Below are 12891 nucleotides of genomic sequence, written 5' to 3'. Positions count from 1 at the left end.
GCCGCTGCTGTGACTTGCGCCCAGGGGCGTGCGGTGAACTTGGCTTCGCGTGGCCTTGAAGTGCACCTAGCCTGGCACAGGCGCCGTGGCGACGCCGCCGGTCGTTGCTGCTGCTGCCGCTGCTGCTGAACTTCTTCTGCGTCCTACGTGGCCGACCGTGCTCGGTGCGGACGGGCGACGGGCCTCTCTTGGCACCGTCTGGAGGTTGAGTCGACCTAGAGGAGGCCCACGAGCGGAAATCGAACTCTCGGGGTCGCCGGGTTCGTGAGAGCGGCGCGCCAACCACGCTCCCTCCCCCACTGCGTGTGTGTGCGTGAGACTCACACACACATTCACACACGTACGCGCGCACGCATGTACACACACACATGCACACACACACGTACGCACACACGCGCACACACGTACGCACGCACGCATGTACACACACACATGCACACACACACGTACGCACACACGTGCACACACACATACACACACGTACGCACGCGCGCACACACGTACGCACGCACGCACACACACGCACGCACACACGCACACACACGCACGTACGCACGCGCGCACACACGTACGCACGCACACACACGCATGCACACACGCACACACGCACACATACACGCACGTACGCACGCATGTACACACACACATGCACACACACACGTACGCACACACGTGCACACACACATACACACACGTACGCACGCGCGCGCACACACACACGTACGCACACACACGCGCACACATACGCACACACACGCACACACACGCACACACACGCACACACACGCACACATATACACACACACACACGCACACACACACGCACACACGCACACACACACATGCACGCACACACACGCACACACGCACACACACGCACACACGCACACACACGCACACACGCACACTCACGCACACTCACGCACACTCACACATGCACACGCACACGCACACACATGCACACACACACGCACACACGCACACACACGCACACACACGCACACGTGCGCGTCGCTGCGTAATCTCTAATCTCTTCCGACAAGGGGAGGAATTTTCGAGTGCCCGTTCATCACGCTGGCCGGGCGTTCCACCCCGCACCACACAACACACAACTCACTCGCCGCTGAGGATGAGTTGTTATATATCTAGATTTGAAGCTTTCGTGACTGCAAGGATTCATATTCTTAGGTAAAAAAATTAAATTTATAAAAGTAAAATAAAAATACAATTATTTTTATTTTACTTTTATAAATTTTAATTTTTTTACCTACGTGACTTTACCGAAAAAACCTAAGAATATTCTTTTAAATCTTTTAAAATAGTAGTAGGAGCACTGTAGCAGTCTTTTTATTTATATATTTGTATAAATATATATTTTAATATATTAATAACTCGTGGGGTTGTGGGTGGCGTTGGTGAAAGGGGGCCTGTTTGTGTCCGTCTGGTGGTCACAAATAAGTTTCCACGTGCCGTGCCCAGCGGGAAGAATTTCTCAACGTAACTAACTAAACAAACAAACTAAACGCCTTCTTTGTTCTTTCGGTAAAGTCACGTAGAAGGGAAATAATAAAATAATAAAAATAAAACATAATAAAATACAATTCTCACGACGTTTCGGCCACAACGCAAGCAGCCGTCCTCAGGTGAAGAACAGGTCTGTCATTCAGACGCTGTCTTTCCCATACTAATCTGGGCAATGCAACTCCATTGGTTTCAAGCAAAGCCTGGCCCTGCTGATGAGACACTGACCATCAAAACCAGGCATTGCCTATAAACATCTGGGCAGTTTACCAGCATTGCTTCATCTTCTTGGTTCTTTCAGTAAAGTCACGTAGAAGGGAAATAATAAAATAAAATAAAAAAACATAATAAAATACAATTCTCACGACGTTTCGGCCACAACGCAAGCAGCCGTCCTCAGGTGAAGAACAGGTCTGTCATGATACGCAAATTATTTTGTCAAGGCGCTCTTCCCCTCCAACCCAGCTTAAATAGTCGCTCCAAGCCTGGTGGTGTTTCATTCAGACGCTGTCTTCTCCACAGACCTGTTCTTCACCTGAGGACGGCTGCTTGCGTTGTGGCCGAAACGTCGTGAGAATTATTTTATTATGTTTTATTTTTATTATTTTATTATTTCCATTCTACGTGACTTTACCGAAAGAACCAAGAAGATGAATCCCTGCAGTCACGAAAGCTTTAAATCGAAATTTAAACTAAACGCTTTTTTCTGATGTTTACATTTTTTTTTGGCCGGTTTAAGGCCTCACTGAGCTCTGTAGATGTTGACTTCAAACTTTTGTGGCTGCAGGAATTCCTATTCTTGGTTCTTTCGGTAAAGTCGCGGAGATAGAAAATGAAAAATTAAATAAAAATGGAAATTAATGAAAGCAAAAACGACGTTTCGATCTTCTTGGTTCTTTCGGTAAAGTCACGTAGAAGGGAAGTAATAAAATAATAAAAATAAAACATAATAAAACAATTCTCACGACGTTTCGGCCACAACGCAAGCAGCCATCCTCAGGTTATGGCCGAAACGTCGTGAAAATAATTTTATTATGTTTTATTTTTATTATTTTATTACTTCCCTTCTACGTGACTTTACCGAAAGAACCAAGAAGATGAATCCCTGCAGTCACGAAGCTTGAAATCGACGTTTCGATCGCAACACAGCGATCTTCATCTCTCCGCCTGATGAAGACCGCTGGTGTTGCGATGGAAACGTCGTGGCTTTTTTCTTTAATTATTTACAATTTAATTTTTAATTAACATTTTTTTATTTTACTGCAAATTTCTGTCTACGTGACTCTACCGAAAGAACCAAGAATATGAAGCTCTTTAGATCTTTGTTTCAGAAGCGCGACCCTGCTCATCACAAACGAATGCTTCAACGGAGTGGGCTTCATCATCATCGTCATCATCATCATCGTCGTCATCATCGTCGTCATCATCGTCATCATCATCGATCATCATCGTCATCGTCGTCATCATCATTATCGTCATCATCATCGTCGTCATCGTCATCATCATCATTGTCGTCATCATCATCATCATCATCGATCATCATCGTCATCGTCGTCATTATCGTCATCATCGTCATCATCATCATCATCGTCGTCATCATCATCGTTGTCGTCATCATTGTCATCATCATCGTCGCGTGGAAATGTCTAGCAGTAGCCAAATACTCCAAACGTACGATTGTACGTTTGGAGGACCCGGATAACAATCCACGCAGCGACCACGGGGAGAGAGAGAGAGAGAGACGCAAACTCCAAAAATACGAGCGCTACGGTGGCGAGGAGATGTTAACTACGTCTCCTGGTATACAGGAGGTCGTGGGTTCGATCCCGACCCTGACGCCTGCTGCTGTGTATTTGGAGTTTGCGTGTCTCTCTCTCATCATCATCACGGTGGCTAGGAGATGTTAACTACCTCGCCTGGTATACAGGAGGTCTAGGGGTCCAATCCCGACCCTGACGCCTGCTGCTGTATATTTGGAGTTTGTGTATCTCTCTCATTATCATCACGGTGGATATGAGATGTTAACTACGTCTCCTGGTCTACAGGAGGTCGTGGGTTCGATCCCGACCCTGACGCCTGCTGCTGTGTATTTGGAGTTTGCGTGTCTCTCTCTCATCATCATCACGGTGGCTAGGAGATGTTAACTACCTCGCCTGGTATACAGGAGGTCTAGGGGTCCAATCCCGACCCTGACGCCTGCTGCTGTATATTTGGAGTTTGTGTATCTCTCTCATTATCATCACGGTGGATATGAGATGTTAACTACGTCTCCTGGTCTACAGGAGGTCGTGGGTTCGATCCCGACCCTGACGCCTGCTGCTGTGTATTTGGAGTTTGCGTGTCTCTCTCTCTCTCAACATCATCACGGTGGCTAGGAGATGTTAACTACCTCGCCTGGTATGCAGGAGGTCGTGGGTTCGATCCCGACCCTGACACCTGCTGCTGTATATTTGGAGTCTGCGTGTCTCTCTCTCTCATTATCATCACGGTGACTAGGAGATGTTAACTACCTCGCCTGGTATACAGGAGGTCTAGGGGTCCAATCCCGACCCTGACGCCTGCTGCTGTATATTTGGAGTTTGCGTGTCTCTCTCATCATCACGGTGGCTAGGAGATGTTGACTACCTCGCCTGATATACAGGAGGTCGTGGGTTCGATCCCGACCCTGACGCCTGCTGCTGTATATTTGGAGTTTGCGTGTCTCTCTCTCATCATCACCACAGTGGCTAGGAGATGTTAACTACCTCGCCTGGTGTGCAGGAGGTCGTGGGTTCGATCCCGACTCTGACGTGTCAGGCGGTGGCGGTTTAACGACGCATTAATGCTGATGCAGTCAACCCAAAAACCTCTTTTGATTTTATTTAAAAAGTTGTTGGTGGTGACGTCATCGCGCGTGACGCGTGTGTGTGACGTCACAGCGCGTGACGTCACAGCGCGTGCGACGTCACCGCCCTCGCCGGGGCGGCCTGGCACGTGACGTCGTTGCCGCTAGTCGAACGCTCGTTCGGTGAACTGGTGCGCGCGCCGTGTGTTTGGCGAGCGATTGGGAAATCCAATGCGTGTTGCGCAAGATAAGTTTTCACTCCATAATTCTGTTGTGCGAGTGTGAGCGTGCGTACGTGAGCGGGCGTGCGTACGTGAGCGGGCGTGCGTACGTGAGCGTGCGTACGTGAGGGTGGCGGTGCAGCGGTTAGCGCTGCGCTACGAACCCGGCCACCCGGGTTCGATTCCCGCTCACGGCCAACACCGGTGACTGAGACAAAGGCGGTCGGGCGTGGTGCTGGCCACCCACCCCCTCGTGTGCCACCGTGCCGGCCTTCGTCGGTGCTGCTGCTCGCTAACAGCACTTGCCACTACAGTCTGTGAAGGCTACACAGGGGGATCTTTGTATGCACGTGTGCGTGTGTAGGCATGGGGGAGCGCGACGCTCGCTGGCTCACCCTGGAGGTGTGACTCTGTGCGTGTGTGACTCTGTGTGACTCTGTGTGTGTGACTCTGTGTGACTCGCTGTGACTCGCTGTGACTCTGTGTGACTCCGTGTAACTCGGTGTGACTCTGTGTGACTGTGTGTGTGTGACTCTGTGTGACTCTGTGTGACTGCGTGTGACTCTGTGTGACTCGGTGTGTGTGACTCTGTAGGCATGGCGGTGCGTGACGCTCGCTGGCTCACCCTGGAGGTGTGACTCTGTGTGTGTGACTCTGTGTGACTCTGTGTGTGTGACTCTGTGTGACTCTGTGTGTGTGACTCTGTGTGACTCTGTGTGTGACTGCGTGTGTGTGACTCTGTAGGCATGGCGGTGCGTGACGCTCGCTGGCTCACCCTGGAGGTGTGCCGCGTGTGTGTGTGACTCTGTGTGACTCTGTGTGACTCTGTGTGTGACTCTGTGTGACTCTGTGTGTGTGACTGTAGGCATGGCGGTGCGTGACGCTCGCTGGCTCACCCTGGAGGTGTGCCGCGAGTTCTCGCGAGGCTCGTGCTCGCGCGACGCCTCCGAGTGCCGCTACGCGCACCCCCCCGAGGGCGTCACCGTGGACAACGGGCGCGTCGTCGCCTGCTTCGACTCGCTCAAGGTGCCCCCCGCAGAGACCAGGGCAACGCTGCCGCCCCCCCCCCCCCCGTTAGCGAGTGGCACCTACCAGAGGTGTGGACTCGAGTCATGTGACTTGGACTCGAGTCAGACTCGAGTCATGAATTTGATGACTTCAGACTCGACTTGGACTTGCATAACAATGACTTTGTCCCACCTCTGGCACCTACTACACACACACATACAGACTACACAGGGGACGTGCGTGTGTGTGTGCGTGTCAGAGGTCGCAAACGGGTTTTGATTCCTTACCCGTACCCGGCCGCACCAGGGTCGCAAACGGGTACCCGTATCCGTACCTGGCCGTACCCGTACCCTACCCGTACCCGGCCGGGTACGGGTAGGGTACGGGTATCGGGTACCTGATGCGACCTCTGGGATGAAGCCATGTTGCAGGCGCGGGTGGGTTGATTCTAGGAACTTGAATTGTGAGAAGAGACAAGACGCAGGGAAATGAGTGACAAACGGTTACTCACCAATTCTAGATTTGAAGCTTTCGTAACTGCAAGGATTCATATTCTTAGGTTTTTTCGGTAAAGTCACGTAGGTAAAAATTTAAATTAATAAAAGTGACTCACGGCCTACCCGTACCCGTACCCGGCCGGGTACGGGTAGCCGGGTATCGGGTAGGGTACGGGTATCAGGTAGGGTACGGGTATCGGGTACCCGGTTGCGACCTCTGGTGTGTGTGTGTATGTGTCTGCTAGTGTGTGGGGAGCGGTAGTGCAGTGGGTAGCGCGCTGCGCTGCGAACCTGGATACCCGGGTTCGATTCCCACTCACGGCCAACGTCAGTGAGGTTTATCTGAACCGGTCCTGGGCCTCCCCGAGGTCGACTCGGCCTCAAATGAGTGCCTGGTGCAGTGTGTAGTAAACATCGCCGCTAGGGAGACAAAGGCAGCCAGGCGTGGTGCTGGCCACCCACAGCACTTGCCCCAACAGTCTGTTAAAGGCTATACGGGGGATCTTTTTCTTTGTATGTGTGTGTGTGTATTTTTTGTCTTAAGTGTGCATGTGTGTGTGGATGTGTGCTTGTACGTATGTGTGTGTGTGTGTCGGGGAGCGGTAGTGCAGTGGGTAGCGCACTGCACTGCGAACCTGGAGACCTGGGTTCGAACCGGTCCTGGGCCTCTCCTAGATCGACTCAGCCTTAAACGAGTACCTGGTGCGGTGTGTAGTAAACACCGCCACTGGGGAGACAAAGGCGGCCTGGCGTGGTGCTGGCCACCCCACCCCCTCGTGTGCCACAGCGCCGGCCTTCACAGGCCCCGCTCGCGAACAGCGCTTGCCCCACACACAAACCTGTGTAGGCTACACGGCGGATATTTGTATGAACATGTGTGTCATAGGAGAAAAAAGGTGTCAGTTTTGTTGCCAGATAAAAGGGTAAAAAAAACAATTATCTTTTTTTTTTTACTGGCAAATGAGGTTCCAACAGTGCTAGCGTGATCAGTCTATTTGGGCTGCGCGCCACCGATGTCTCTGTCTGTGTGGGTGCCTGTGAATGTCATAACATCTCGCGGGTGACACCCCGGGGTTCCAGCGGGCTGGGTTCAACTCCCCCGCCCAGGCTCCCATCACCGCCAGCAGCAGCAGTAGCTGTGTCACCAGCAACGGCAAATGTCACACTCGCTTATCTCCAGGAGCACGGAGAGACAGAGAGAGGGGGGAGGGAGTGAGTGAGTGAGAGGGGGCGAGAGAGACAGAGAGTGGGCGATGGAGGAGGCCGTGTGCTCGGTGGCAGATGACGGGGAGCTCTGCATGCTGATATGAGCTACCCGTCGGAGGCCGTCAGACTGCGAGAAGGGCTGCGTGCAGAACGAGAGAGAGCGAGAGAGTGAGCGAGAGAGTGAGCGAGAGAGAGTGAGCGAGAGAGTGTGAGCGAGAGAGCGGGCGAGCGAGCGGCCGAGAGAGCGGGCGAGAGAGTCAGCGAGAGAGAGAGCGAGCGAGAGAGCGAGAGAGCGAGCGAGAGAGAGAGCGAGAGAGAGAGCGAGAGAGTGAGCGAGAGAGAGAGCGAGAGAGCGAGCGAGAGAGCGAGAGAGCGAGCGAGAGAGAGAGCGAGAGAGAGAGCGAGCGAGAGAGCGAGAGAGCGAGCGAGAGAGAGAGCGAGAGAGAGAGCGAGAGAGCGAGCGAGAGAGTGAGCGAGAGAGTGAGCGAGAGAGAGTGAGCGAGAGAGTGTGAGCGAGAGAGCGGGCGAGCGAGCGGCCGAGAGAGCGGGCGAGAGATCAGCGAGAGAGAGAGCGAGCGAGAGAGCGAGAGAGAGAGCGAGAGAGAGAGCGAGAGAGTGAGCGAGAGAGTGAGCGAGAGAGAGAGCGAGAGAGCGAGAGAGCGAGCGAGAGAGAGCGAGAGAGAGAGCGAGAGAGCGAGCGAGAGAGAGAGCGAGAGAGAGAGCGAGAGAGAGAGCGAGAGAGCGAGAGAGAGAGCGAGCGAGAGAGCGAGAGAGCGAGCGAGAGAGTGAGCGAGAGAGAGAGCGAGAGAGTGAGCGAGAGAGAGAGCGAGAGAGCGAGAGAGCGAGCGAGAGAGAGAGCGAGAGAGCGAGAGAGTGAGCGAGAGAGTGAGCGAGAGAGAGAGCGAGAGAGTGAGTGAGAGAGAGAGCGAGAGAGTGAGCGAGAGAGCGAGCGAGAGAGAGAGCGAGAGAGTGAGCGAGAGAGCGAGCGAGAGAGCGAGCGAGAGGTGGGGGTTTTACATAAAAGCAAAGTTTAAAAAAAAATTACGAAATGATGAACGAAGCAAAGTGCCGACTACACCGAGCATCTTCTTGTTTCCACTGATCGTAAAAAAAAAGAGAGCCGGAGAGTGGGCGAGAGAGAGATGGGGCGAGAGAGAGAGACAGAGAGAGTGGGAGGAGAGTGAGTGAGAGAGAGAGACACTGCCCCCCTCCCTCTTACCCCCCCCCCCCCCCCAACCGGGGTCTGGAACTCACTTCCCCCAGCCACCGGTGCTGTGGGCTCCCTACCCTGTTCCTGTCCAGGCTCAAGACCTTCCCCTTCCCTGCCAATGACTGATTTCCTCTCTCTCCCATAAACTCACATAAAGATCCACAGACTCGCACAGAGACCCGTAGACTCACTCACACAGAGACCCACAGACTCACACTAGAGACCTGTAGACTCGTACAGAGACCCATAAACTCACACAGAGATCCACAGACTCACACAGAGATCCACAGACTCACACAGAGAGCTAGAGACTCACTCACATAGACCCAATGATGCACATAGAGACCCACAGACTCACTCGCATAGAGACCCACAGACTCGCATAGAGACCAAGAGACTCACACAAATACCCATAGACTAACTCAGAGACCCGTAGACTCACACAGAGACCCACAGACTCACACAGAGACCCGTAGACTCTCATAGAGACCCGTAGACTCACACAGAGACCAACAGACTCACACACAGACCCACAGACTCACACAGAGACCCACAGACTCACACAGAGACCTGTAGACTCACACAGAGACCCACAGACTCACACGGACACCCACAGACCCACTTAGAGACCCACAGACTCACTCACATAGAGATCAACAGACTCACACAGAGACCCATAGATTCACACAGAGACCCGTAGACTCACACAAAGACCCATAGACTCACTCACATAGAGACCAACAGACTCACACAGAGACCCATAGATTCACACAGAGACCCGTAGACTCACACAAAGACCCATAGACTCACTCACATAGAGACCCACAGATGCACACAGAGACCAAGAGACTCACACAGAGACCCGTAGACTCACACAGAGACCCACAGACTCGCACAGAGACCCACAGACTTACACAGAGACCCATAGACTCACACAACACAGAGACCCATAGACTCACACAAACGTAGAGGCCAACAGACTCACACAGAGACCCACAGACTCACTCACATGGAGACCCACAACCTCGCATAGAGACCAAGAAACTCACACAGAGACCCACAGACTCACACAGAGACCCACAGACTCACACAGAGACCCGTAGACTCAAACAGAGACCCACAGACTCGCACAGAGACCCACAGACTTACACAGAGACCCATAGACTCACACAGAGACCCATAGACTCACACAGAGACCCGTAGATTCATACAGAGACCCACAGACGCACACAGAGACCCATAGACCCACACAAAGACCCATAGACTCACTCACATAGAGACCCACGGACTAACATAGAGACCAAGAGACTCAAACAGAGGCCAACAGACTCACACAGAGACTCATAGACTCACACAGAGACCCACAGACTCACACAGAGACCCATAGACTCACACAGAGACCCATAGACTCACACAGAGACCCACAGACGCACACAGAAACCCATAGACTCTCACACAAAGACCCATAGACTCACTCACATAGAGACCCACAGACTCACATAGAGACCCGTAGAATCACACAACACAAAGACCCATAGACTCGCACAGAGACCTGTAGACTCACACAGAGACCCGTAGGCTCACACAGAGACCCATAGACTCACACAGAGACCCGTAGACTCGCACAGAGACCCGTAGACTCTCACAAAGACCCATAGACTCACTCACGTAGAGGCCAACAGACTCGCATAGAGACCAAGAGACTCGCACAGAGACCCATAGACTCACACAAAGCCCCATAGACTCACTCGCGTAGAGACCAACAGACTCACATAGAGAGACGCCGCGCCACGTAACCGCACATTGTGAATGGCGATACAAAGACCCCATTGAGGTAGCGAGGGTGGCTCACAGGGTTCAGAATGGCCGTGTCAGAGGCACTGAGCCAGAACCAGTGAAGGCCTTGGGTTCAAGTCCTGGGTCTGGGTGACTTCTCCCCCTCTCCCTCCCTCTCTCTCTCTCTGTCACACCGAGGTTCGTAATGGCCGTGTCAGAGACCCCGCGCTGGCATGCGAACACTGTTATACAGTAATCCCTCCCCACTTCGCGGTTCAAGTTTCGCGGCCTCAGTGCATCGCGGATGTTTCGAACTGATTTAAAGGCCCTCATTATACCTGTAGCAGTAACACCATCATCATCATCATCGTTCATCATCACATTCATCGAACTGATTTAAAGGACCTCATTATACCTGTGCAGTAACACCATCATCATCATCATCGTTCATCATCACATTAATCGAACTGATTTAAAGGACCTCATTATACCTGTGCAGTAACACCATCATCATCATCATTCATCATCATATTCAACGAACTGATTTAAAGGACCTCATTATACCTGTGCAGTAACACCATCATCATCATGATTCATCATCACATTCATCGAACTGATTTAAAGGACCTCATTATACCTGTAGCAGTAACACCATCATCATCATCGTTCATCATCACATTCATCGAACTGATTTAAAGGACCTCATTATTCCTGTGCAGTAACACCATCACCATCATCATCGTTCATCATCACATTCATCGAACTGATTTAAAGGACCTCATTATACCTGTAGCAGTAACACCATCATCATCATCGTTCATCATCACATTCATCGAACTGATTTAAAGGACCTCATTATTCCTGTGCAGTAACACCATCACCATCATCATCGTTCATCATCACATTCATCGAACTGATTTAAAGGACCTCATTATTCCTGTGCAGTAACACCATCATCATCATCGTCGTTCATCATCACATTCATCGAACTGATTTAAAGGACCTCATTATACCTGTGCAGTAACACCATCATCATCATCGTTCATCACATGCATTGAACTGATTTAAAGGACCTCATTATACCTGTGCAGTAACACCATCATCATCATCGTCGTTCATCATCACATTCATCGAACTGATTTAAAGGACCTCATTATACCTGTGCAGTAACACCATCATCATCATCGTTCATCATCACATTCATCGAACTGATTTAAAGGACCTCATTATACCTGTGCAGTAACACCATCATCATCATCATTCATCATCACATTCATCGAACTGATTTAAAGGACCTCATTCTACCTGTGCAGTCACACCATCATCATCACATTCATCGAACTGATTTAAAGGACCTCATTCTACCTGTGCAGTCACACCATCATCATCACATTCATCGAACTGATTTAAAGGACCTCATTCTACCTGTGCAGTCACACCATCATCATCACATTCATCGAACTGATTTAAAGGACCTCATTATACCTGTAGCAGTAACACCATCATCATCATCGTTCATCATCACATTCATCGAACTGATTTAAAGGACCTCATTATTCCTGTGCAGTAACACCATCATCATCATCATTCATCATCATATTCATCGAACTGATTTAAAGGACCTCATTATTCCTGTGCAGTAACACCATCATCATCATCATTCATCATCACATTCATCGAACTGCACAGGTCTGTCATCATTGTCATCGTCGTCATTGTCATTGTCGTCGTAATTACTGGAGTCAAGTCTCAAGATACTACTGTCATTGGTGAGTGTAGAACACCATGATACGTATCGTATGAGAGAGAGAGAGAGAGTGAATGTATAATATTAAGGTTTTATAATTAAATAGATTTAAGTAAAATATATATATATAAAGTATAAATATACATATTTTAAACATTCTGGTACCTACACACACATATACAGAAATTCCTAGGGGGCCAATCCTACTTCGCGGATTTTCACCTATCACGAGGGGTTCCGGTCCCATTAACCGCGATAAACGAGGGATCACTGTATACACATTGCATTGTGTAATTGCGTGGAAGGGAGAGGGTGAGAGAGAGTGGGGCGGGAGTGAACATGTGGTGGTGGGAGATGAGAGAGTGGGCGAGAGGGGGGGAGAGGACACGTGAGAGTTGGCAGTGGGAGAGGGCGTGAGTCTGAGGGTGAGTGACGGCGCAATTACAGAGTCACCAGGGACTCGGAGTTGTCCACCCACTGCTCCATTGCTTACTCGCTCGCCCGCTCGTTCGCTCATCCACTCGTTCGCCCGCTCGTTCGCTCATCCACTCGCTCGCCCGCTCGTTCGCTCATCCGCTCGCTCGCCCGCTCGTTCGCTCATCCGCTCGCTCGCCCGCTCGTTCGCTCACCCGCTCGCTCGCCCGCTCGTTCGCTCATCCGCTCGCTCGCCCGCTCGTTCGCTCACCCGCTCGCTCGCCCGCTCGTTCGCTCATCCGCTCGCTCGCCCGCTCGTTCGCTCACCCGCCCGCTCGCCCGCCCGCTAGTTCACTTGCTCGCCCACTCTCTAAATCACTCGCCCGCTCATTCGCTCATCCACTCATTCGCCCGCTCGTTCGCTCACCCGCTCGCTCGCCCGCTCGTTCGCTCATCCGCTCGCTCGC

At 51.5% G+C, this 12891-nt stretch overlaps 1 protein-coding gene across 5 annotated transcripts in view; it reads left to right on the top strand.

Moving 5' to 3' along the window:
• The window catches only part of LOC133357314 (muscleblind-like protein 2), a 96475-nt gene that overhangs the window by 35530 nt on the left and 48054 nt on the right, over positions 1-12891 (top strand). For all 5 annotated transcript variants that reach the window (XM_061575198.1, XM_061575197.1, XM_061575199.1 and 2 more), the window contains exon 3: positions 5432-5592. In XM_061575198.1, the coding sequence (XP_061431182.1) occupies positions 5434-5592 (159 nt within the window). In that variant the 5' untranslated portion in view covers positions 5432-5433. The remainder of the gene's footprint in view (positions 1-5431; positions 5593-12891) is intronic.

Source organism: Lethenteron reissneri, chromosome 57 (assembly GCF_015708825.2).
Source record: "Lethenteron reissneri isolate LAM-NWPU_2019-01 chromosome 57, ASM1570882v1, whole genome shotgun sequence".
Taxonomy (NCBI): Eukaryota; Metazoa; Chordata; class Hyperoartia; order Petromyzontiformes; family Petromyzontidae; genus Lethenteron; species Lethenteron reissneri.
The sequence above is the reverse complement of the archived record's forward strand: the minus strand, read 5'-3'. Positions and strand labels throughout refer to the sequence as shown.